The sequence below is a fragment of the Urtica dioica genome, chromosome 12, assembly GCF_054948205.1.
Source record: "Urtica dioica subsp. dioica isolate 48M chromosome 12, U.dioica_male_clone48M_v1_H2, whole genome shotgun sequence".
NCBI lineage: Eukaryota > Viridiplantae > Streptophyta > Magnoliopsida > Rosales > Urticaceae > Urtica > Urtica dioica.
The window spans coordinates 14,233,010-14,257,952 of NC_142767.1; the positions used below are offsets into that span (position 1 = coordinate 14,233,010).

At 34.3% G+C, this 24,943-nt stretch overlaps 4 protein-coding genes and 1 pseudogene across 6 annotated transcripts; 1 reads left to right on the forward strand and 4 right to left on the reverse strand.

Moving 5' to 3' along the window:
- Positions 1–2,341: 2,341 nt before the first annotated feature.
- On the reverse strand, positions 2,342–3,023 carry LOC149379369 (low temperature-induced protein lt101.2-like). Its single transcript, XM_089604477.1, has 2 exons — positions 2,781–3,023; positions 2,342–2,689 (listed from the first exon to the last, which is right to left on the reverse strand). The coding sequence occupies exons 1-2, from the start codon at positions 2,859–2,861 to the stop codon at positions 2,606–2,608; spliced, it is 165 nt and encodes a 54-aa protein (XP_089460603.1). The 5' UTR covers positions 2,862–3,023; the 3' UTR covers positions 2,342–2,605.
- Positions 3,024–3,158: 135 nt separating this feature from the next.
- On the reverse strand, positions 3,159–5,975 carry LOC149379370 (complex 1 protein, LYR family protein). 2 transcript variants are annotated; one of them, XM_089604474.1, is made up of 3 exons: positions 5,823–5,975; positions 3,579–3,823; positions 3,159–3,484 (listed from the first exon to the last, which is right to left on the reverse strand). In XM_089604474.1, the coding sequence occupies exons 2-3, from the start codon at positions 3,777–3,779 to the stop codon at positions 3,371–3,373; spliced, it is 315 nt and encodes a 104-aa protein (XP_089460600.1). In that variant the 5' UTR covers positions 3,780–3,823; positions 5,823–5,975; the 3' UTR covers positions 3,159–3,370. The 2 variants fall into 2 exon arrangements, with proteins under 2 accessions (XP_089460600.1, XP_089460601.1); XM_089604475.1 differs by lacking the exon at positions 5,823–5,975 and adding an exon at positions 4,179–4,473.
- Positions 5,976–6,099: 124 nt separating this feature from the next.
- Positions 6,100–12,322, forward strand: LOC149379371 (golgi-to-ER traffic-like protein). 2 transcript variants are annotated; one of them, XM_089604471.1, is made up of 12 exons: positions 6,100–6,314; positions 6,646–6,725; positions 7,168–7,246; positions 7,710–7,791; positions 8,054–8,204; positions 8,410–8,500; positions 9,417–9,500; positions 10,102–10,148; positions 10,305–10,433; positions 10,677–10,761; positions 10,967–11,047; positions 12,058–12,322. In XM_089604471.1, the coding sequence occupies exons 1-12, from the start codon at positions 6,267–6,269 to the stop codon at positions 12,073–12,075; spliced, it is 975 nt and encodes a 324-aa protein (XP_089460597.1). In that variant the 5' UTR covers positions 6,100–6,266; the 3' UTR covers positions 12,076–12,322. The 2 variants fall into 2 exon arrangements, with proteins under 2 accessions (XP_089460597.1, XP_089460598.1); XM_089604472.1 differs by lacking the exon at positions 6,100–6,314 and having other exon boundaries at positions 7,130–7,246.
- LOC149379372 (small ribosomal subunit protein uS17 pseudogene) lies at positions 8,507–9,376 on the reverse strand (annotated as a pseudogene).
- Positions 12,323–12,645: 323 nt separating the features above from the next.
- LOC149379373 (uncharacterized) lies at positions 12,646–15,242 on the reverse strand. Its single transcript, XM_089604473.1, has 3 exons — positions 15,011–15,242; positions 14,178–14,505; positions 12,646–12,996 (listed from the first exon to the last, which is right to left on the reverse strand). Exons 1-3 carry the CDS (start codon positions 15,178–15,180, stop codon positions 12,931–12,933), a joined length of 564 nt encoding a protein of 187 aa, XP_089460599.1. The 5' UTR covers positions 15,181–15,242; the 3' UTR covers positions 12,646–12,930.
- Positions 15,243–24,943: the final 9,701 nt, after the last annotated feature.

Genomic DNA, 24,943 nt, shown 5'->3' on the forward strand with positions numbered 1-24,943 from the left:
ACACGACAGTCCTATATTTAAGCTACAATAAAACGGCATTTTTTTTCATCTTCTTCTACTCAATTTACTAAATATGTAGTAGTAGTGAAGATTTAATCATCTAGTCTAGATATTAAATTTTAATACAAGTTGTGTTTATTATCAAAAAGATAAAAATATCTCTAGAAACTTTAAATACATTAAATTTTAAATACAATTTTTTCAAATCTAAATATTTCTAGAAATGTCTCTATACATTACTTCATCTTCCTCCAGAGGAGAATATATTTAGCAACACGCTTTCTCGCTTTCTCTGGAGTATAATAACACGATGCTGATTACAAGCCCAAAAAAATGTTACAACTTATAAATAACCATTAATAATCGCAAATAAATCAACTCCAACTCCAATATCATAAATAAAATACTAAAAACATCATTTTTTTTATTCATAATATTGTGAGAACTTTCTCTCTCTAGAAAAAGCCTTTCTCTCTCAACTTTCTCAGATCTAGATCCAAATCTGAGTCCCCCCTTCTTCCTCCGGAGGTGTTGGTACTGGCAGTGGTTCTCAGCCACTCGCCGTCCAGCGTGCGGCTCCGGGGGAGGATAGACATGGACTTCGACGAACGTGTGACGTGGTCTTTGCGACCGGAAAACCCGAGAAGATGGTTCAGCGAGGTGTCTCCGGCGACTTGGGTCTGGCGGACTGTGGCGGTGGTGCGGCGTACCACGTCGGCGTGCAGTGATTGTGCGGCGAGATTCGAAACACTCGCATCCTCGCCCATCGTCTCAGATCCCAGCTCCTCCGGCCCCCCGCCACCTCCATCCTCCGCCAACTTCCGCCTCCGACGATCCGGCACCCGCTCCCCGCCTTCCTCTCCACCGCCGCCCGCCGTCCCCCCAAACGCGCAGCCGCTCCCCGCCTTCCTCTCCACCGCCGCCCGCCGTCCCCCTAAACGCGCAGCCGCAAAGCCCGCCGTGGACATCGGTGCCCGCGCCCGGCAGATGCAGATGCGGCGCCTGTGGACGTACGCTCTCTCGTTCGCGACGGTGGCCGGCTTCGTGGTGGTGGCCCTCTACAGGTGGTGCGAAGGTGTGTGTCTCTGTCGTCGGTGGTACAGAGTGAGTCGTCAGAGCCGGTGTCTCGCTGGTTCGATTGTCTCTCGCTTTCCGCGAGCAAACACGAGATATCAAAGTTGATTTCCAATTGTATTTCTGGTTGTTTAAGTTTACTGTTTTTTAAGACTTTGTTTGGTTTTGGTAATATGTATGTTTTGTTTTATTGTAGGCGGAATAGCCGTCCTTCACCATCCCAGTGTGGATCTCCTGTTAGATTCGTGTCTATGCAGGTTGAAGAGTCATCTTCTTCATGGTCATCGGACCGCGGTCGTTTGGATCTTTCCATCAACCTTTGTGGGTTTATCGAAAGAGCCAAATGTGTGCTCGATTTTGAGTGTATTCTTTATTCTTCATTTTGTCGGAAGTATGTACAATATGAGCGAACACCTGTTCTTAGTGTTAGATTCATTCCGATCTAAGTCTTGTGTCGTGTCTAGGATGTTATTCGTCTGTATCGATGGGTATTCTACCCGTTTTTTATTGAAAGCTTTGTGCAATTCTAAAAAAAAAATACTAAAAACATCATAAATAAAATACTAAAAACGTTCGATACCACATTAATGATTATTTAATTAAAATTAAAAAAAATTGACTATTTAACAAAATCTATAAATTTTAGTGACTTAATTACTTACAAATGTAATTATCGACTTAATTACTTACAAAGTTGATTAATATATATACGCTCACTTACATATTTGATTATAATATATACGCTCACTTGAAAAATCAAAGAGTTACTTCCCTTGAATAATTCCCGATTGTATCTTTAGACTACATATTAATTGACCAAAACTTAACATATCATCACCCACTCGTTTCGCCGGCTTTTACGGTGTCTTTAAACAAATGCAAAATTAGCACCATAACGCCCCGTTTGGCATAGTTTTGTTTTTAAAAAAAGTATTTTTAGATTCAGTTTTTTCAAAAACTGTTTTTTTTAAACTGACAAACTGTTTGGTAAACTGTTTATAAAACAGTTGTTGCTGGTAACATGTTTGATTTAGCGTTTAGTAAAATAAATATATTATAGTAAAAAGACTAAAATAGACATGTTCTTAATAATTAAATAATTATTAATATGTTTATTTATATAAATATATATGAATAATATTTTGTATGAAGATATTACAGTAATTTATATAGCAAACTTAAAAACAATTTTTCTAAAAACTAAGAAATCAAAATCTAAAATCGCATTTTAGTTTTTTCTAAAAACAAAAACAGGTATTTTAATCCCAACCAAACGCAGACATCTTATTGCTGCCAATAAATCCACATAACCGTTTAGAAACTTCTGCAACTCTTAACAACCAATCTGTCAAACCAAGGATTGATTTCTATCACCACCACACCACAAGGGGGCACAAATGAAGAAGAAAAAGAACCGTGAAAATTAACCGACACAGAAAGCAAAAAAAAAAAAAAAAAAAAAAAACAGAGAATTTCTACATCGACGAACCATCCTTACTGAGACATGAAAGATTAACTAAAACAAAGTAAACTATCCAACAAGTACATACAGAGCATATATGATCCCTGGAATATATCCCAGGATTGTCAACAGCAAATCTATCCAAAACTCCACCTACACAATCAACACAAAAAACAATTAAGAACCAATAATAATAACAAAAAAAGCCTAATTAAACATGAAGTGTAACATTTGATATTATTACCCCACAGCCATAACGAAGGAAGACACCAACTGGTGGCAAAAGTATTGCCAAAATCACTTCAATGAAAGTCTCTGAACCCATGATATGATGATATGTGATTGATCTGGTGAGAAAAAAATATATATTGGACGTGGTTATGGAAATGGATAGAGCAAGATAAGTGTGGCATATCCCCAATATAAACAAATGGAAATGTTAAAACAGGTGTCACAAAGGTAGAGCCTCTTCTAACACGTGGCCTGAATGCTTTACGCGTGTACAAATAATTTGGTCAAAATGCTTATTTTGTGCCTATAAACCCTGCACGACATGACCAAGTAAGAGTTTCCATTGAGTGACACAATTGCTTTTGGGTTGGGATCTAAGAGCTACACGTGAAAAAAAAAAAAAATATGTATATATAAATAAATATAAGTGCACAAAAACTTCTTGGAATCAACTTAAACAACATACGTTGAATTCCTTCCAATCAATTGTTCACATGTATTATCATAATTCCTAACGCATAAAAAAAAAACCGGGAAAGAAAGTCTATGCAAGCCTTTTATTTTGGTCAAATGAAACAAAATCTCAAAGATTGAAGAGATTTCTCAAGGTTGATAAGGCTCGGGAAGTTGAAGGCCAACACTGGCGGCGGATTTTTTCAGAACTCTCTTCATTTCATCGGTTCTATCCACGGCAATATTGTAGGAGAACAACAAGTCCTGTAACACCAACCAAAGAAAGAAAGCTTCTTTACGCTAAGAATGAAAATACAAGTCTGATATGAGGTTACGGTGGATGATGATCAAAAAGTACCTGATGGTGGTGAACGCTGTTGAGATAATAAGTGTAATCCTGGGCGAGCTTGGTTCTGTGGCCAACGGAAGTGAGATCTTGCTGTAATGGCTTCCTAAACTCTTCGACCACGTATTCCGTGAAGTGCTTCTTTGACTCGTCGTTCGCAACGTGCTTCTTCACAGCTCTGAGCAGGTTTCGGTACACCATAGCCGCTTTCATTTTCGCAATAAACCAAGCTCTCCGGTCGAATTTAGCTGGGAATTCTGGACACCAAAAAGGATTGACAGAGCTTCGTTTAGCAGGAGAATCAGAATTAGAGGACAGGTTTCCGAATTGTTAAAGCCTTTTTGAGGTTTTGATTTGCTTGTGTGGGTTTCTAGTACTAGCCTAATCACAATATTTTGGCAACCACAGCAAGAATAAAAAAAAATTGGACATAACACGCGACGGAAAATAAACTCGCGAGAACCAACTACGGCAATCAATTATAAAAATAAAAAACCACTCAAAGCAGAGACCAAAAAAGAGCAAAATCAACAAATAAAAAAAAATTAAACATAGAAACAGACAGTGATACTCGGACTTGAGATTCTTGAGGAAACGTTAAGAATGTCTCACGGTGAATAGAGATGAGGTTGGATTAAACCATTTCGTTTCTTGCTTCTGATCTGCTCCTTGAGGAATCTGAACTTCCATTGCAGAGGAACAAGGACGAGTCCTTCGTTCTTCTAGCGAAGGTGATTGCTAACGCCCAAATTAGCAGGAATATCTCAGTCGCGGTTCTGAATAAGGTGTGCAAGACTGAAGGAAAGTGGGGTGTGTCAGAGTTGAAGACCGGAATTTTCAAGATTGAATTTCATTTAAAGAAGGACATGGACAGTATTTCCATGGCCGGAAAGCCTAACGTTGGACGAGATCGATTTCAATCGCTGTCCGTTCTGGGTCAAGCTTAATGGCCTTCCACCTGAACCGATTCAGTAACTCAGTGAGGTTCAAGATTTCTGTGATCATCACAAAACCTTTTTGCTATGAGTTCTTCACTGATAGAGAAGATCGACCGGCCCTGTGAGCTTCTGCCGAATATGAGAATTTGGGATTGTTTTGATACCGGTGCAGTTGTTTAAGTCAGAGCTTTGAAGAGAATTTGAAAAGGAAGGAAGACAAAGTCGATGCTTTTGTCGAGGATGGAGTGGATCGAAGGTTGGCACGGTTCGCTAACCAAGACGAGGCAAAGTTTGGGTGATTTGGTGGATTTAGGTTCCCGTTTTTCTTTGAATTAGGGTGACACTGTATCCCTACAATTCCTTGATAAACGGGGAATCCAAGTTCGGGAGCGTGGTCGTCGCAGAGTCTTTCTTCGACGAGATGATCGATCGAGGATTGAAGCCGACCGATTCGACCTACACGGCGATGATAAGGGGATATTGCAAAGCCGGAGAGCTCGAAAAGGCGTTTCGTCTGTATCGCGAAATGACTGAAAAGGGCATCGCTCCGAACGTGTACACATCCTCCGCGCTCATCCACAGCCTCTGCCGCGCGAACAGGATGTCCGAAGCGAGCAAAACTTTCGACAAAATGGTGGCACGGAACGTGATCCCCAACGAGGTGACTTACAACATCATGATCGACGGGTATTGCAGCGACGGGACGTCGTGAGAGCCTTTGAGCTGTTCGACGAGATGGTCGAGAAGGGTCTGAAACCCGACACCTATACCCACCGATCCCTGATAACCGGCTTGGATCAAGAATCATGGAAGGATCGGCGCTCGCCCTCTTTGGAGACCCGCTACCGGGTCCAATGATAGGCCTAATATGGAACGTCCAAGAGATTGGAAACCCTTGGACGGAAAATACCCTTCGCTCACACATTCGGAGTTACGATTTGGATTTCGTTTTCCTGTCGGAATCTAAGCGCTCAAAGCGTGAAGCAGAAAGCTAAAAGCCGGCGTGGTTTCCGGAGAATTACAGCGTCGTAATGAAGTCGGACTCGTGGTGGGGATGAATTTTAAACAGGCTGCTTCTTTTTCAACGTGTGATTTCTTTTTCCGTTCAAGAGCTTGTAATTCTGCAGCACATAAGATTGCTTATTGTGCTTTGTTCCGTAGATGTTGATGTTAATTGGGAGTATTGGATTCCCTCCTGATATTGTAGACTTTTTTTTTTGGGCTCATAAGCCTTATTAATTAAGTCACAGAGACATCTTTTCTCCAAAAAAAAAAATTCAAAGAATTCAAAATCAAGAGAAACTAATATACTCATTACCTGGTGAGGAAAAACACGACGTCGAGAAATGGGCGGCGGAAATAGGTGACCGACGGCGAGAGGCGAGCGACGGAGAAAATGGATCGACGCCGAGATGCGAACGACGGTCTGAGAGAATCGACGGTGGCTGTGTGCGTGTTTTTTTTTTTTTTTTTTGCTGCTAAGTGACTATTGAGAAACGATGGAAGGAAAAGATTCGAAGTACCAAAGGTTAGTATTTTTTTTTTCTTTTTTTATTTCAGAATGAAAACGACGTGTATTTTCTTTATGTAGAACGACATTGAAGTTAAAGCAGCGACGTTCAGTCACGAGCGAAACTTAATCAGTAATGAGCGTAAATGTTCTCTCTTCTCTGTGTCCAGGCATTTGAAATTCGTCTAAGATTTGAGCTTTAGGATTATTCGACGTTGCTTTGCTGTCTAGAGCCACATTCAGATCCCGGCCATGTCGCGCGAGAGACCCAAACGAGGCCTTTTGCCTCCTGTGCACGAGGTATGTTTTCTAATTGGTAAAAATAGCTTGTATTGGATTGAATTCGATGATTATTATCTTATGATTAAACATATCACACAACTACAGATTAGCGATTGGTTCGTTCGGATTCCAAGTTTGCTAGATGGTTCGTTTTGATTTCAGATAGGATGATTCACAAAATTAGTTGAGGAGAGAAACGAATTAAGCCTTATATATGCTGATTGGTTTTCTTCGTAGACCAATTCTTTGTGTTAACCATAGCACGAGTTTTTTATTTTTATTTTTTTTATTTTGTATATGATTATGGAAAGTTTAATATCAGAGATTTTACTTTTGATTTTGGGCGCAGAACATCGAGAAATTAAAGAAAATTGTTGAAGATGGTAATTACTATGGAGCTCAACAAATGTACAAATCCACGAGTACAAGGTACAGTAAAACACTTATGTATAGCATAGTATTAAGTGTTCCATCTTAAGAGTGATAAATTGTCTTTATAATTTTTATTTTTATTTTTTTTATTAATTTTTTTTTATGTGCCATTCTAAACATACTCCTTCAAGATGTTGGCTCTATTATGTTCACTCAACTAATCACTGATCCCACCATTTTTGGCTCAGTGCTCGTTTGAGTAACCCTTGACTTCATAAACCTTTTAAGTCCTTTCATTTAGGATCTTTAACCCTCTACAACCAAAGCTCAACTTCTTTGTAACACAAATTGCTCTGAGTGTGAGAACTTTATTGTTGAACAAAACAAAGTACAAACTATGCAATTACAATAAATTAAATAAAACTGAATTCGACTAGCTACTCTTTTATCATTCAATTCAGGTATTCGCATTGATGAAGCAATGCGTGGTTGATTGCAGATATACATCTGCTCAAAGGCATCCCGAAGCTCTTGACATTCTTCACTCTGGCGCATGCTTACAGTTGGAACACGGACAGGTCATGCTCTTTATACATATTAGCACTAATTATATATTTTCTGTTTAACCGTGGTTCCGTATATGGCTGTATGTTTTTATTGCGGTTATGTGGTGGTTGTGTTTGCTTTGTACACTCGGCCCTTAAAAGTCCTAATTTGTAACCTGGAAGATACAAGGGAAAAAAAGATGGAATTCTTGTTTGTTTGGATTTGGGAAAATGTGGTGGAAAATTTATAGGTGGAGTGTGGCGATTCCTTTGAAAGAAAGTAATGAAAAAAAAAAAAAAATTCAATGGATTTCACTTGTTTGCGGGGATCATTACTTGAAGCTTTATCCAGAAATATTATGTTTTATTTTTTTTATTCTTTTTTGTTTTTAACGTAATTTTTCCTAACGTATAGGAGATTAAGATAAAACATGTTTGAAAGTTCTTGAGTATATCTGTATACGGTTTTGAAATTTGTTCTATTGAACCTCAATAGGTAACATGCGGGGCAGAGCTGGCAGTGTTGTTTGTCGAAAAACTTGTCAAAGCGAGTGTTCCTTACGATGAAAACAGCCTTGGTCAGTGAGAACGTGTGTTATAGTAATCGAATGCTGATCTAATAATTCATTGTTCGTTCCATTTAATCTAAATGTAATTGCTCTTGTTTTTCTTTCTTCCCCTTGGCTGATTTTTCTCTCTTGCCTTTTCAATTTATGCTGCTTGCCATGAGTATTTGAGCTTTTGTAATTGCTCAGCTGGTTGAATGACGATTTTGTTGTTTTTCATGAAATATGTGTCATGTTGGATATTTTCATTATTTTGATGGAAAGCCTATCTTAGATCGTATCAGGATAATTTACAATAAGTTCCCAAAGATTCCATTGCCACAACAGTTGGGCGATGATGATGACATGCAACAACTTTCTGAAGCACTTGGAGCAGCAAAAACGCGTGTGGATGGCTGCTCACAATTCCTAAAAGCTGCAATAAGGTTCGATTTTTTCAATTTTTTAATCGTTTTATAACATAATCTATAAACATAGCCTAATGAGAGCTTTGGCTGCCTGCTTAGAATGTGAATTTCTTCGAGCATTCGGAATCTCTTTAATAATGAAACTTCTCATTCACTACAAAAACTCGGTCAGTTCTACCTCTATACGAAAAGATCTTATCCGGTGTTTTCTTTGGTTTCTCAGGTGGTCTGCCGAGTTTGGAGCTTCAAAGTATGGTTCACCGGAGCTCCATGCTATGCTAGCTGAATATATATATTCTGAATCTCCAGAAGTGGTAAGTGTCATTGTAAGAGTTTGGTGTCAAGTATAGTTTTGTTCCTTTCTCTCTTCTGGGCCAGTAAAATTTTCCTTTTAAAACAAAAACAACGGGAAGTTTTGATTCTGGGATCCAATTATTTGGTTCCAAAAAAAAAAAAAAAAAAAAAAATTTAATATAACTGCAAACATTTAATGCCTCCCGAAAACGATCTAGATACACCTCACATTGGTGTAAATGCCTTTTTCCGGCCAGCAAATGAACTAACGGGAATCAATGTTAGAACATTGAACCGCACTGTCTTTGGCAATGGCCTGCACTGGCCAATGATGACGTGATCTCCTTCCTTCATGGCGAGATATGGGCCGGGATGTTTTAAACGCCTCTTCTCATATCTTTGGTGTTTCTTGGCGAAATGAAGGTAATTACGGCACACAATGATGGTCCTGACCACCTTAGCATTGTGGCAAGTGCCGGCTAAAACTACGGCCTCGGATTTAAAACAGTAACAGAAAATGGGCACTTCTTATCAATGATTCAATATATGTTCCTTCAATGGCTTCACCGGGAGTCTCGAATCACAATCCAAAACTCTTTTGGAACCGATTCCCGCCTTTCCCTTGCTTCTTTCCCTTCATTGATTTCTTCGAGCATAGAAACACTCAAGGCTGCTTCAGACGCCTTCTCAGTCTGCTCTGCCATGATTGGAAGCTCTGTGGATTGGGAAAGTTCTAAACTGAAGCGAGAGGGGTCGATAACTCAATGATGAAAGTGTCAAAAAATTCTATTGGGCCAGTATAATTCTTGAATAATCTGAATCATTTTTATTTATATTTGGATGTTAAAATCATTGGTGAGGATATTTTCAAAAGTGGCTTTTGTATTTTTACTACGAATCTCGTAAGAGATTACTGACGTTAGTTCTCCATTGCAGGATATGGCTCGAGTATCGCACCATTTCATTCGAGGAAACAACCCAAAAACATTTGCTTCTGTTTTAGTTAATTTTATGGGAAAGGTTAAGATTTTATTTTTCTGCCCTTCTTTAATGATATTCGTTTTCCACTGTCTAAGTTGTAGACACAGATTGATGCGCTTGATAACGTCCCTCCTATAGAAGATGTGTACAGGAATTGAAGCTATATGATCATAAAAATGAAGATAAATACATATTTGCCCCCTGTTATTTTTAACACCTTGCCCCTGGTTGGTAAAAATCTTCAAATGTTCCAGTTAAACATTGACTCTTTTACACATTCAGTCCTTCTGTCTATATAACGCAACCAGAGGCAATGTGTTAATGGTGCAACAATACATGGGGAAAATATGTAATTTATCCTTAAAGTAGTTTTGAGGATTTATGTAGTTCCTTTAGTAAATATTAATTCTTTGATGCTGCTGTGTATCTTGAAATAATTTATTTGATATATACTACTACTCACTTGCAGGAAAAAAAAAAAATACACGTTGAACTAATGATATGCTCTTGAATGAAATAAATATGTGTATCTTATATTGTATGGGCCTTAGAAAAAATGAAATAATACGATTTGCAATATGTAGTAACCTTGGTTATCGGACATCATCTAATTGCTCCTTTCTTATATTGTCTTTTGCAGTGTTATCCCGGGGAAGATGATTTGGCAGTTGCACGAGCAGTTCTGATGTAATACTAATTACTTAATATCTTAAAACTTGTACCAAATCCAAATTCTATTTGGACCTGCTTTCGTTTAAAATCTATCATGTCGTTTCATAAGCTACCCTTTTCTGGTGCTTCCCTTTTTTATTGATACAAGTTTATATAAATATATTATGATAGGTATTTATCTTCAGGTAACCTGAGAGATGCTAATCAACTGATGGATGAAATTAAAAAGCAAGTTGAAGGCAATAAGCTTGATTTTCCCCAATCTGATTTGATACAGTTCATCACTTTTCTACTGCAAACGTAAGTGGTAAAATGGTTTCATTTATTTTTTACTTTAAGATACTATTGGTACACGCCTCTAAAGTTTTAAAACAACCTATGAGTTACCTGATTTATATGTTTTTTCTCTAATCAGCTACACTTGTAATTTCTATATTTCTCTTTGCAAATATTATGAACATCAATTTAAATATGAGAGAACCTTCAATGCTTGTTTAATGGTACATCATGTTAAGTGAGTTGGGTCATAATATTTGGTAACAGGTTGCAGAGAGATGCTTTGCCTCTTTTTAATATGCTAAAAGTGAAGTACCATTCAAGTCTAGAGAAAGACCCATCTTTTAGAGAGGTATGCAATTTTGGTTGCAAGCTTTTACTCTTCTCATTATTATTACTGTTACAGTCTGCTTTCTAACCAATGGTTGCTTTTTCTCAATTTTTTATTTACTTTCTTTGTCGTCCAATATCTTTCGAATAGTCTTATGTTTCGATTTTTCTTTTTCTTTTTCTGAACCTTGTTTATGTCTGATTCTCATACAATGATCATGTATTAGCTGCTAGACGAAATTGCAGAAAAATTCTATGGTGTACGGCGTAAAAATCCCTTTCAAGGAATGTTTGGAGATATATTCAAGGTTAGTGCATGAGCTACAGTCTTAAAGTCTTATTTCGAACTGTTCATTTAATAGGGCTTGGTAAAATCATTGTTCCAAGCTATTCACTGGGGTTGCTTGAAGGGTGATAAGTCATCATATTTTAAATTGAATTAAATGGAATGAGAACGGGTGTCAAACGGAAAGAGAAAACGAGTTGATTAAATATCTCGATTTGAAATTCCTGGTTTTCCTTTTTCCATCTACCTTTTAGTGGTACTGTGGAAAAAAAAAATAATGAGAGATGCACATTTTTTTCTTTTAAGATAGAAAATAAGCTATCATCATTTCGAATAAAATTAAAATTTAGGATGACTAACCCTTCAAAAAAGCTAAGAGATGAGTCATTTTAATTTAAGTTGACGAAATTTTTAGATTTCTGTTGCAATTTACAGGAAAATATAAAGTCCATTTTATTTAATTACGATCTAGCAAGCATTTCCACATGGTGTAGCTTTTTATTCCTACTCTGATCAGAATAGTCTTTACTAACTAGTCATACATAATCTTGTGGAATGAACAAGTGATCTTCTGGAACAAGTTTGACTCAAAATAAAAAAAACGAGGCCAAACATTTTTATTTTGACTCATTAACGGTGCAAATGGTATTCAAAGTCAAGGTAGAAAAATAAGAAAATGGAACCGTAGAAACTTAAGAAGTGTTGATTACTTCATTTATGCTGTCAAAATGGTTCCCATAAATTCCACGCTTTCATGTTTTTCTCTAGGTGTATCTAAACATTAACTTTTTTATTTTCCTTTTTCTTTTCCGGATTGATACTATGTTCAATAATTTGATATTGGAAATAATTGGTACTTTGTTCTAGTCATCACCAATATTATTAAAATGTTATAACTGTGCATGAATATGATTGGACAAAAGCTACGGTTGATGTAGATACTACCAGAACCATGAATGATGTTTTTGTCGATGACTTTTTTTCATTTAATAGATTCGATTCTCACCTGGCATTCGGGTTTTCATTGTGCAGATGATGGGGTCAGAGTGAAAGTTCAGTGGCAATTTTGATCTCTTCCGACCCTCATAGATTCGGCTGTTAAAAAACTTTTATTTTGGTTTCTTTAAAGAATTGAATAGATTGACGTGTCCGGTACTTTTATCATTATTTATAAAGCGTTTGTCATCGTTGTACGATTATCGTTTTCATGGCTCGGGAGCTGAAATTATGCTATATTCCCTCGTTTATGTTATTTTTGAACCCAAGGGGAAAGTAAATTCCGAATTCTACACATCAATTTCTTATTTGCAGCTACAAGAAATAACTAGTTTTTGGCTCAGGAAATTTCTCAACAGACACCATTATATTGAAAAATGAAACCATGGTCTGCTTTTTTTTTTTTGGGGGGGGAGAAAAACCATGGTCTGTTTTTCTATGGGTAAATTTTGCAAATACCTCGAATAGTAATCTAAATAACTTGAATTTTCAGATAATGTCAATGAATATCTGTTTTCTTTTTTTCTTTTTTCTTTTTTTTTTTTAACATTTTGATGATTTTATACTTATTTTAAATAAAATTAGTTTAAAAAGTTAAATAAAACTGTAAATGAGAAGTAAAAATTGTAAAAACAAAAATTATCTACAGAATGCAAAGTAAGATATTCTTGAAGTAAGTTTTTAAAATAAGGTAGCTCAAGTAATATCCACATGATATACAGATTCAGCACATTTAAACAGAAAATTTACATTTTATAACTTCCTCCGACGTCCCTTGGAACCGGGAAAAGGAGTGTAAGATAGTTTATTTTACTAGAAACAGAGCATAGAAAAATTCTTATATAGAAATACATATCATATTTTCTTATGCTAGTGAGTCTGGAGACAGAAACCAGAAAATGATTATGGCTAGTCGTCGATCGAGAAAGTGACTCCATTTTTCTTGGTGAAGTAATGTGTTGTGTGATCCACCACCTAGAGGCAGATGGAAAGGAAGATCTTAGTTATTCCAAAAAAATTGCTTATCCAAGAAAATCAATAGTCCTAATTACCAATTTTTAAAAAAAATATAAGAATACAAAAACGAAAACAGCATATTAGGTTCTACACTTCTACTTCCAACACCAAAGTTGATCATAGCCGGAAAAAAAAAAAAAAAAAAAAAAAAAGGGTTAATTCTGACATCCAATTTGTGGACGTGAATAGACAGGCAAAAAAAAAAAAAAAGAAAGTTGTTGTCTTGTTAAGCAAAGTCAACAGATCCAGATGTCGGGAGCCTTGGTCAGGAGGGGCTTTTTTTTTTTTTTTTAAGATAATAATCTCTGCTTTAAACTAAAAAAATAATACAAACCTAAATCTACTGAGAGACGCGACCAAATTCCATTCTGTCCTTTCTTGACAAGCTACTGAAAATTACTGTCTATATAGTGTGGGGTTTTAGTACCCAACAACAGCATCTAAACCCTGAGAACTGAATCAAACCCATGAAAGCAACTTCACTTGAATAAAACTGAAAGCAACGAGGACTGTACCGTTGCTTTCAACACGGAGAAAGAAAGAAGAAAAAAGAAAGAAAGAGAGAACCAAGATGAGACATGATATACGAACTGATAGGCGTCATAATATGATAAAATAATGAAAGGCACTCTAAAGATCAACCATAATTCATAATGCACCTAAAAAGACAAAGGTGATGAAATGTAAATGGCTTTCAAAGACATTGGTGGACCTTTTTTTTCATTTTTATTTTTTACACATCAAGGTTTTTTAACGTCAAAACATTTTAGGATTACCGAAAATAGATGCAACTAGATAGAGCAGTTTTTATAACAAAAAAAATTAGAAAATAGTCAACTTAAACATTCGACATTGTTAAATAGCCAACGTTTGGTCAATCTTAAGTAAATAGCCGTAAATAATGACATGACCTAATATATGGTGGTGACTATTTATCTAAGATTTACGTCTGTAAATATATGAAAATAGCTATTTACCTAAAAATTTATGAAACGTTGACTAATTAGCAGCAATGTCAAACGTTTAAATTTGCTATTTTCCTAATGGACCTTTTATATAACCCAAATAAGAAACACAGTGAAAGCAAACAAAACTCGAATAGGAAAACATAAAAGAATTCAAATTCGGTTAAGCCTTACATTGGTGTTGCTTAGCTCCAAGTTATAGAAATCCTGAGCTTTTTCTTTAAATATCGGCCCAGCGTGCCATGTCCCGCGGTTGAGCTTAAGAAACTTGGGACCCGTGACTCTGAAAACCCGAACATCCTCAACACGAGGCGGGGTATAGGAATGCCCGGAAGGAGATTTCACAGAATCATCGGCGGAATCGTCCACGACGATCGAGGGCTTGGCCACGCCGAGATACCAAGTCTGCCCGCCAATCGAGCCGAGGCACTGGGTCACGTTTGCATGGTGCGTTATGCTCGAAAACTTCAATGGCCGATTCTCGATGTGCATTATGTAGAGCCTGATTTGATTCGCACAGACATGTTTCCCCACCCATTTCCATATGATTCGTTATTTGATTGCAAATTAGCAATAGAGTATAGACACACAAGACTTCTATAATCATTACTTCATTTTTTTTATTTTTTTTTATTTTAGTCAATTATCTCGATCACTTCAGTACTGGACAGCAATGCAAGAGTTTTTCCTTATTTTTTTTCAGCGCATATATATCACTAAATCTGGTCACACTGAAACTGGATCTTGCAGCCGATAGGGGTGAAACATTCCATTTTTTTTTAGAATTATTATAATTAAATAAGGTAAACACTAATAATGGAAAATTGATAACCATCGCTATCGATTGTAACAAATATTCATAGCCACCAACTTCCTAAGCTCATAGAATTGGCAGTGTATCACATTGAGCAACCGTGTTCACAGCAATCAATTGAACCCTAAATCGAACGTAATCGGCGAATAACTGAGTAAAATTCTAGGTTAAAATCAAACCGTAAGACTTATACCTTGGAATTCCACGGGTGAGATCGAGCTGAGCGTCCTGAGGACCGAACTCATCGCCGTCCGGTGAGGCTCCGACAACCTGTCCGTACGTCTCGAAGGACTCCGGCGTGGCATCGACGGGCTTCAGCTTAATCGTCGCCGGCGCCTGAGCGTTGCTGTGGCAAGAATCCATTTCAAGTCCCGAAAGAGCCAAAAACAGGGACAGAGAGCCCCACCGATAAGTTTTAGTTTAGCTGTGATGAGCTGTAAACTAATTAAATAATTAATTAAAATAAATTAAATTTTTACTTTAATTAATTTATTTATTATAAGCATTAGATTATTTTTTTAATAAAATGAAACTTTTACTATAATGATTAACAGATTCGTCACTTTCTATCTTGTACACTTTTTTTTCATAAAAACTTCAAAAAACCATATATATCTCATATGAACTCGAAATTAAGTGATTCTAAATCCTACGGATTCGTGACACTTCAAAAATAGATCCATAGTGTTTGATGAAAAATCATGTTTAATGTCATAGATGTAGAAAAATCATGTTACTGTATTAGACATGAAAATAACTGAAAATTTCAAAAATTATCTGGAAATAAATGGAAACGTAAACATGATGCATTAAACATGATTTTTCATCAAACACAATGGGTTTTTATTGAATATCGGCACCACGAATCTGTAGGATTTGGAATCACTCCATTTCGAGTTCGTATGACATAGATATGGATTTTTGAAGTTTTGATGCAAAAAAAAAAAAAAATTGAAAAAAAATAAGAGAGAAAAAGTGATGAATCTAGAAGAAAAAAAAACGTTATATTTATTTAAGGACAAATATTGAATTTTAACCAATTACCTCTAGTATCACCTAATATAATTGGCTATTTTTCTAAAACTCTCCAAACGTGGGCTAAATCCCAAACCTTGAGTTTAATGTGGACTACTTAGTTACAAAATTCATATAATTATGATAACTTTATTTTTTCATAATTTGTTAAAATATATTATAAACTAGATCATTAATTCATTGTATATAAATAGAACATCAATAATATTTGAGTTTATATTAAAAATTGGTAGTATTTGCGTACTATTTTATTATTTGTAGTGTGTATTTTGAGTTTATTTGTTGTCTTAAATAAATAGTATTTGAGATCTATTTTGTCATACTAATAAATAAATAAAAACTATTTTATCTTTTAGAATTGGAGACATATATATTTTTTGAATTTTTTAAAATTATATTTTGTTATATGATTTTTGTCGATATATCCGTCGGTAGTCGATATATCATCGATACTATTGGTAGTCAATATTAAAAAATTTATAAGATACCAATCGATATATCCGTCGGTAATCGATATATAAAATGAAAATTCAAAACTTCGGCATCGGTATCGATATCGGTATTTTAATCCTTGGAATGAACTATAATTCATAGAGTTTGAACGCAGTTGTACGGACATGAGGGGCGACAACAAGGCTTGGCAATGGCAAATTTCTTGGGCATGAATAGAACAATGAAAATCTAGAAAGAAAAATAAAAAATTACTACATCAACCGCAACAAAAAAAAGTAGTCTTTTAGGAGAAACATGGGATGTTTTTTTTAAGGAATTATCTCATTATTACGGTCTTACAAAATCCCTGATAAAGGCAAGTACCTCATTCAAACAAATAAATGTCTTGAAATGCAAATGAGAGGTAAAAGATAAACAGATAAAAACAAAGGAGACAAAGGTCTATTCGATCGAACAATGTCATAACTCGTCAAAAATTTTCTTGGGCCCCTTTAACAGAGATCTTATGCAATTCCTAAAACGAGCAAGAAGCACTGCCAATAGCATGCATGAGCTCAATTCCTATGCCACCCTCGATCACTCAGATCTCCCATTCATACTCCCACTCTCTTGTCAATATATTTATAATCTCTTAATTTATTTTGTTTTTTTAGTTTTCTCTTATCTTTTTGCTTTATATTTAAATTTTTCTTTATAATTGTAAAATCAAGATATCTAAAATAAAATAAAAACAAAAAAAGACTCGCTCGTTGAAGTAAATTTTTATGAGGCCAATCAATAAATATATGCACTTAAATACTATTCTCGGATTTTTTTTATAGTAAAAATAATGAAGTAAAAAGTTATATAAATAACCACATTTGAACTACTTGATTAGTAAAATAACTAAAATTTTAAATTGAATTAAAATGGTCAAAGTTTCATCGTAAATTTTTTTTCGACATTGTTGTTAATTTTGTGAAAATTTATATAAATAATTATCACTTTACAAAAATTTAATAAGATAGTAAAAAATTATTAAAATCTGATACTTATGCACTTTAAATAATTATTTTCTTAGACAGACTTTTACTATTTTGTTATTTTATCAATTTCGGTTGATAATTTATTAATTTCAATCCATTATTTGACTATGACATTATAATTCTCGTCTGAAAAGTATTCGTAGTTATTTATTTGTACATATTATTTTCTTAGACAAACTTTTACTATTTTGTTATTTTTATCAATTTCGGTTGATAATTTAGTTATTTCGAGCACTGTTATTTGACACGATGCCGATTTTTGACGATCCACACATTGTGTGACAAATGGAACAATTTTAAGCAATATTTATGGTTTATTGCTTTTGTTGGAGAGTCGTGAGTCGTGAGACTCGTGACAAAAATCTTTACCGTGTATAGTTGAAAGTGGATTTCTATGTTTAATAATAACTCTTCCCTTAAAAACAAGTTATACTCGTGTTATATTATTGATCAGGGGTGAAACTGGATCGGTTCGGTTTTTGACATTTTTAGTATCCGAATCCGAATTTTTGGTTTTTAAAAACTCGGTCCAGTATCCGATCCAATTTAGTCTAAAACCAAAATTCGGTTATCCGGATATTCGGTTATCTGGTTTCTTAAATCCAGTATCCAATTTTTAAAATTCGGTTATCCAGTTTGTAAAATTTCAGATCCAGTTTAATATCCATTTTTATAAAATGGATATCCAGTTTCTAAAATCCAAATCCGGTTTGTAAAAATTCAAAAAACGAGTAAAAACGACTCGTATAAAGCTCCAAAATGACAATACGTAATCTAAAACTGAGTAAAAAAATAAAATTCAAAATGACACTCGTCTCCAACTACCTACACATGTAAATATCATAATATAAAATTAAAATTGCAACCCTAATGATCATAATAAACCATACAACAATTGAATTTGTTTGTTACTTTTATAGATCACATAATCAAGTTGTAGTAGCAATATGAGTTGGTATATGAAAAGTTTATTCTTCTATGACAACTTGACCATCATCTGTTAATAATAATGACAGAAATTTAAAATAAATTTGTTTTAATAAACAAACAACAAATGAATATGTCAAATAAAATATCAAATTAATTATATTACCCGAAACAACTTGCTTAGAATCATTTAGTGCTTCCACTTCTGCAAAATCTGATTTGGGAAAAAAATAAAAACGCTAGGTCTGTCTCAAAATTAGGTCAAGTCTCTTTTTTAATATATATTTATTTTTAATTAAAAAAATCGGTTAAATAACTGATATCCAGATTTTCCCAAAATCAAATCCGATATCCGGTTCAGTTTTGTAAACCGGATCGGTTATCCGAATCCGAATTTCGATTAGCTGACGTGGCTCCAAATTTCGGTTTGGATATCGGTTTTATCCGATTTTTCGGTTCGGTTTTGTACGGCCCTATTATTGATAGTGAATAATATACATACCTCGTGAGTTTCAAAAAAAAGAAAAGAAAAAAAAGGCCATGCCAGGAATACAATTTAATACAAATGAAACCGTGTGAGAAACCCCACAAACCAATAAGTCCAACTAAACAACGTCGACGCGTGGACCGCTAAATTTTGTTCTCAAGTCCATTAATGGAAGACAGTTTGTTCTCCATGACTCGTAACTATAATGGAATTTCCAATTCCAACACTATTATTCTATTATATAATATTATATAAGATCAAGTCCAACAAATTTCTTTCTTCTACTTAGTTATCGTCTTCAACCAAATATATATATAGGTGTCATGAGTCAGTTGGGAATTGGAAAATTATCATGATATTTATTACAAGCATGAAGCATGAGACGATGATTAGGCTATAAAATCAAACAACTAATATTCATAAAGAATTACAAACATGACATGAGTGTTGCCGGATATTAATTGGGGCGATAAATGTTTGTCCATATGTTTAGGCAGTGCCATATATTTATCAATGAAAACCAGCACTCTATAAATTAAAAGCCGATGAGGAATGTTTGGCAATTAGTTCTCAGTTTTAAGTCATTTTTCTCGAATGTTGTTGAAACATGCGTGCCTCATGGGACTGCTAATTAATTTCACTACCTTTGATTATAAATATTGTTTAATTTGATTTTCACCCCAAGATATACATGCAACTAGTTTTCGTTGAATTTGTGTTTTGTAAATAACCAATCTTTTTGTTTCTTATTTTTTTAATTCTCATAATAGTCATATGTCACTACCTTTGATTAGAAATATTGTTTAATTTGATTCCTTGTAGCTTGTCTTGTGTTTTGACAAAATAGAGTTCAAGAGATTGCTCAATTCTTTTTGCGTGAACAACTTGGTGAAACTTTAGGAATTTTTCTCGAATTGAACTATTTTTTTTAATTTTATTTTTGGATTCAGCTTCCCCTGTCTTATGTGATATGGACAAGATCTTTTCAATTCGAGTCCTGATTAAATAATCCTAGCATTACGAGATTTCTAGGGCACGAACAACATGCTGGCACTCAATTTAGAGGACACTCTAATATCCAGGCCTGCGCTTCTTCGAAAGACAAAAGGGCTTTAAAAGACATATATATATAAATGATATGTTGGCTCGTAATATTTGATTGTTTTTTTTTAATGAAATCTCATGACATATAATTTTTTATTAGAATCTAATACTACCAATGTATACACAGTAAAATTAAGAAATCAAAATCTCTTGAGGAGCATGTCGATATTTTTCTTTTCTTTTTATAAAATTTGCTTGAGAATTTAATTAGAAAAAGGGTATGAAACTCAATTTTACAAACATCATACATCTTTTAATCACGAAGGATAAGACTTCAAAACAAAAGTGATCCAAGACTATAATCGGATAAAAGCACGCCGTCTGTGAATTTTCGACGAACGGAAGATAAATCACACTGAAATTGGAGCAACTCATAAGGTCATGTTGATGACTCAACATATGTGCGAGTGAAATACATGGTTTGTTTGACCAACCTGCATAAGTTTCTAGCATGAATATCAAAACATAAAAAACAAATTGCCATTAGAAACAACAAATACGTCAATATTTCACATCCCTTAGCCCTAAATGTCTTTCCTAATTAAATTTAACTACATTAATCATCATCGTAAATTAAAGTAACCAGTGTTAATCAAAGTTGGTTTCGCTTTCCTCTGTTGATTCTGTAATATTTTCAAATTTTGATGAACTTAAATGAATTTAATTTAATTCACTATGATGGTTAATTTAATTTACTTAAGAGATTATTGCTAATTGTGAACATAAAGTTTAGAAAAAGAAGCTCGTTCTAGACTAATTTTGATAAACTAAGATTCGTTTGATTTACTATGATGAATTAATCTAATTTATTTTAAAAAAAATTGTTAATTATTAAGAAGAAGTCCGGGAAAAAAAAAATCGATCGAGACAAACGTGGAGAAGAAAGAAGCGTCATTCGAAAAACTCGATATTAAAGAAGGAAATGACAGCTATATTTATATTCTATGTAATGGTATGACTATAATTTTAATTGAGAAGTAATTATGATATTTAAAGTAAACGCTTTGCAATAAAAAGGTCGAAGGAGATATAAAAGTTCATGAAGTACTCTCGTCATTGTTAATTAAATTTTCAGATATTACTCTGTTATACTTAAGTGTAACACATTACACATAGTATTTAATTTCAGTTGAAATTTTCAATCGCTATATATACACATATATACATACATATATGTATGTATATATATATATATATATCTTGATATTAATTTTACCTATGATTTTTACTTATTTAATGATTTATTTATTCCAACATGGATTATGGATTGACTTAGAGAAACAAAAACCAAAATACTAATAAAGAAGCAAGTCAATAATAACGTAACTGAAAAAGTAAGAGATCTAGAGAAAGATGAAGACTTTGTATACGGGAAAAATACGTAGAAAATTAAGACGCGACTTAACCTTAAAGACGGGTTTAAAGGTAATCAGATAATGGGCAAGAAAAATGTCAAAAAACTTATATTGATTCCACAAAAGCTTTACCGCGCCATGTTAAAAGACTCCAATTTTCTTCAACTCCACTACAATTCTGGACAACTAATCCACACGCTTATACGTCTTATTCATTTGTTTTGCTAGACTTTTATTTTTCTTTTTTTATGAGAGTTTTGAATAAATTGTGTCAAATCACTCTCATTTTCTTGCTTCCCACGAGCCCTAGCGGCTCTTCACCGAACTGGTGGCCCACGGTGGACCCGGATTTGCAGTAGCCAGAATTTGTGTAAAATAGACGATATATATATATATATATATATATATATATATATATATATATATATATATAGAGAGAGAGAGAGAGAGAGAGAGAGAGAGAATGTATATCTATATATGTGTGTCATCGGCAAAGTAGTTGCTTATGGTTGGTTGCGGGAATATTTGTTGTCTCATATTATGGCACCATTCTGTTACTCATATTTACCTCCCACTAAAATAATAATAGCAACAATAAAAAAATAATCAAAAGTAAATTAGGGGGAATATAAACTAAAGTTTGGTATCCGATGAGTTAAACGATTTGGTTTAGCAAAATTCCTGCCACGTGGACGGAGTTTCTTTAAATTCGTTAGGTACTTTTTTCAACTAGGTGAAAAATGAGATTCTTTCTTATAATGTTTTTTTGGGATCTAATTTGCAGATGGCGTGTACAAAACCGTCCACGTCGACGTTCAGCTGTGAATGCCAAGGTTTTATTTTTTCCCATCACTGATAGTCTTTGTGTAACACGAGCTAGCTAGTGTCATGTAAACTTGCTCCAATGTATCTCAGTGCAAGGTGATAGGTCGAAATGATAGCCTTGAAAGCCATAAGAATGAGCTGGTCAAGGACACTGCTACACAAATTGAGAATAGAAATCGCTTTATTTTTAAAAGCGACGTTAGAAACGTATTTTAATTAAATATTAGTGAAAATAAGTTAAAGACCAATAAGAATTATCCACGTCACCACTGCTGAATTTTTTGGAATTCATTTACTCAGAAACTGATATTATAATAGAAAATTTGGACTATTGCTAAAAGAAATAAAGTCAGTTAGGGTTGTTGGCGCTGGCCGGAATTTCAACATCGCTTTTGAATTAAACGACGTTAAAGCCTCTTTTTTTTTTTTTTTTAAAACAACCTATCTGCTAGGAATTTAAGTCCAATTGGATACACCAATTTTTTTATTCTCTCTCTCAACCTTGATATCTCCCTTAATCCTTCGGTGTATTTAGCTTCATATGAATATCCTTATTGGAACTTAACATTGCCGCTTCCTATATGAGTTTTCGGGCTTGATGCCTCGAGTGCCATGAGTCATTCACTACATTATGCATGCACGTTCTCTCTATCAACGCCTTAAACCTCAATTTAGCCTTTTACAGGCGATTGACGAGAACCATTTGCTAGTAGCTTAAATTGTTCGAATATGTTTATGAATGTTGAGTCATTATGCAATAATTCTCTTCCATTAATGAATCAAGGGGATGTTTTCTAATTGATTCATTTTGGATGGCCGAATTGATCGGGATAATGGAGTTTCGGACACAAAAATGACTTTTGTTGAGTCTTCGATGTGTATAAAACCTTAATTTTGTTTTCCACATATTTTATCAAATTATTATCGTAGCAATATGGGTATTATTGACAACTTTTATAAATCTGAGGGGTATTATTGCAAAATTAATATAATTAATTGTTTTTAAAATAATGATAAATAAAAAACCAATTTATTTGGAGCAAAAATAAAATATAGACACATATACCACAATCCAAAAAATTTAAGGACCATCGACGCTGTAAGGATGCATATATATTTTATTACACATTCTCTGGTGGTTTAAGATATGAAAATGTATTTCAACGTAAGAATGTTTGATGTCGTGTGCTTTTCGTACTATTTTCCTGCTTTGGTGTGGTTCAGGAAATAAGCATTAGCCGACATAGAGTATGAACGTATTAAAGCGGTTGATAAATAAAAAAGTTCAGCTACAAATGTTGAAGACGATCACACCTTCGAAATATATCATGCAATCAGGTTTTGGTTTTACACTTGAGACTCTCTCTATATCGTTAACCGGTATATAATAAACAGCATAGTTCTTGACTAGAATCTCCGATTCACTCACAGCATGTGAAAGTACGGTTCTCATTTCCGTATAAGCCAAAACCGAAATTCTAAATTGCTTGTGTGTGCTTACGTAATACGTGTAGTGACGCGGTAAGATCTTTGACAACACATATATTAGATTACCAAGCTACCTGGCTGTGTCTTTTACAATATTGGAAAGATTTAGTGTCAAGAATTTTTTATTTTTATTATTTTTTATGGTGAGTTCAAGATAAACCAAGGATTGAAATGCCGACGGCCGATTTCGTGCCGATGGCCTCAAAAAACGGAAATTGCGATGGTCGATGAGAATTGCGACGGAAAAAATGTGGAAATTTGCTTTAAAAAATGTCGACGGAAATTGCGTTGCCGACGGAAATTTCGATAAAACACGGAAATGCCGACGGAAATAATGTTGCATAATTCTTAATATAACAAATAAATTATTTTCAAACACACACATAATAAGTTTAAACTCCAAATTCTCCAAATTCAAGTCTCTAACACACGTAATAATTTCACATATCATAAAAAAAATGTAAACAAAAGGTCCAAAACACTTAATAAATTCAAAAACAAAGATAAGTTCAAAACACATACTAAGTTCAACATAGATAAAAAAGACTCAATAGTAGATTGACTCAATAGTAAGTTCAAAACACATTCTAACTTTGAAATCTAAGTCTCAAATGTCAAATAAATTTGGATTCTATTAAAAAATAAATTGAGAAAAACATATGTGAACCACACAACATAAATACACATCTTTCATTCAGCAAGATTTTTCCAAAAAAATTAAAAAGATTCGATTTCACCACAAACTCAAACTGTCGGCATAAAACAGTGGGAATATTATGGGAATTTCGGTGACATTCCTAAGAAATGACGGAAATATTGTTGATTTTGCACATAAGGCGTGGAAAAAATGTGGGCACGGTCGAAATTCCTGGGAATGCCGACGAAAAAAATACGTGAAACGACAAATGTTCATTTTTGTGCCGGAATCCCAAAAATAACGAAATTTCCACGCAATTTCCCCGAAATACCCCGAAATTTTAAACCTTAGATAAACAATACTAACTAAAAATCTTCTACAAAATTGCATTTATCATGCGTTATAACCTATACTCTCTCTATATTCCAGTCTTATTTGTGGCCATATATAATATATTATATAATTATAGACTCACAGTGTGAGTGTGCGCGTGTCTTTTGTGCACAAGTTCACGAATTGATGTGATCACTAACGTAAAAGTAATATTTAAGCCCCTGTTTATGACTTATGGTCCTACTCTGTTTCTTCTAGTGTAGACCAGCTACTATTATCAAATTAATCAAGGTTAGCCTTTTAATTTCGCTTTAATTTTATTCAATTTTTTTTTTTTTGGAAGATCGCTGGGGTCCAATGGAAGATAGCTGCATTGTCTAATTATCTTGCTTGATTAATAATTTATGAGACACAAATTCAGACATTTGGATGTTGTCAATAATAGTGATTTTTGAAT

Excerpts from the sequence above, each read along its gene's own strand:
- LOC149379369 (XM_089604477.1), bottom strand. The coding sequence starts at position 2,861 with ATGGGTTCAGAGACTTTCATTGAAGTGATTTTGGCAATACTTTTGCCA. Across the intron at positions 2,690-2,780 it reads TCCTTCGTTATGGCTGTGGG|GTGGAGTTTTGGATAGATTT; the intron begins GTAATAATATCA and ends TTGATTGTGTAG.
- LOC149379370 (XM_089604474.1), bottom strand. The coding sequence starts at position 3,779 with ATGAAAGCGGCTATGGTGTACCGAAACCTGCTCAGAGCTGTGAAGAAG. Across the intron at positions 3,485-3,578 it reads ACAGCGTTCACCACCATCAG|GACTTGTTGTTCTCCTACAA; the intron begins GTACTTTTTGAT and ends TTGGTGTTACAG.
- LOC149379371 (XM_089604471.1), top strand. The coding sequence starts at position 6,267 with ATGTCGCGCGAGAGACCCAAACGAGGCCTTTTGCCTCCTGTGCACGAG. Across the intron at positions 7,247-7,709 it reads TACAGTTGGAACACGGACAG|GTAACATGCGGGGCAGAGCT; the intron begins GTCATGCTCTTT and ends GAACCTCAATAG. Across the intron at positions 9,501-10,101 it reads TAGTTAATTTTATGGGAAAG|TGTTATCCCGGGGAAGATGA; the intron begins GTTAAGATTTTA and ends TGTCTTTTGCAG.
- LOC149379373 (XM_089604473.1), bottom strand. The coding sequence starts at position 15,180 with ATGGATTCTTGCCACAGCAACGCTCAGGCGCCGGCGACGATTAAGCTG. Across the intron at positions 14,506-15,010 it reads CTCACCCGTGGAATTCCAAG|GCTCTACATAATGCACATCG; the intron begins GTATAAGTCTTA and ends GAATCAAATCAG. Across the intron at positions 12,997-14,177 it reads TGGAGCTAAGCAACACCAAT|GTGGTGGATCACACAACACA; the intron begins GTAAGGCTTAAC and ends ATCTGCCTCTAG.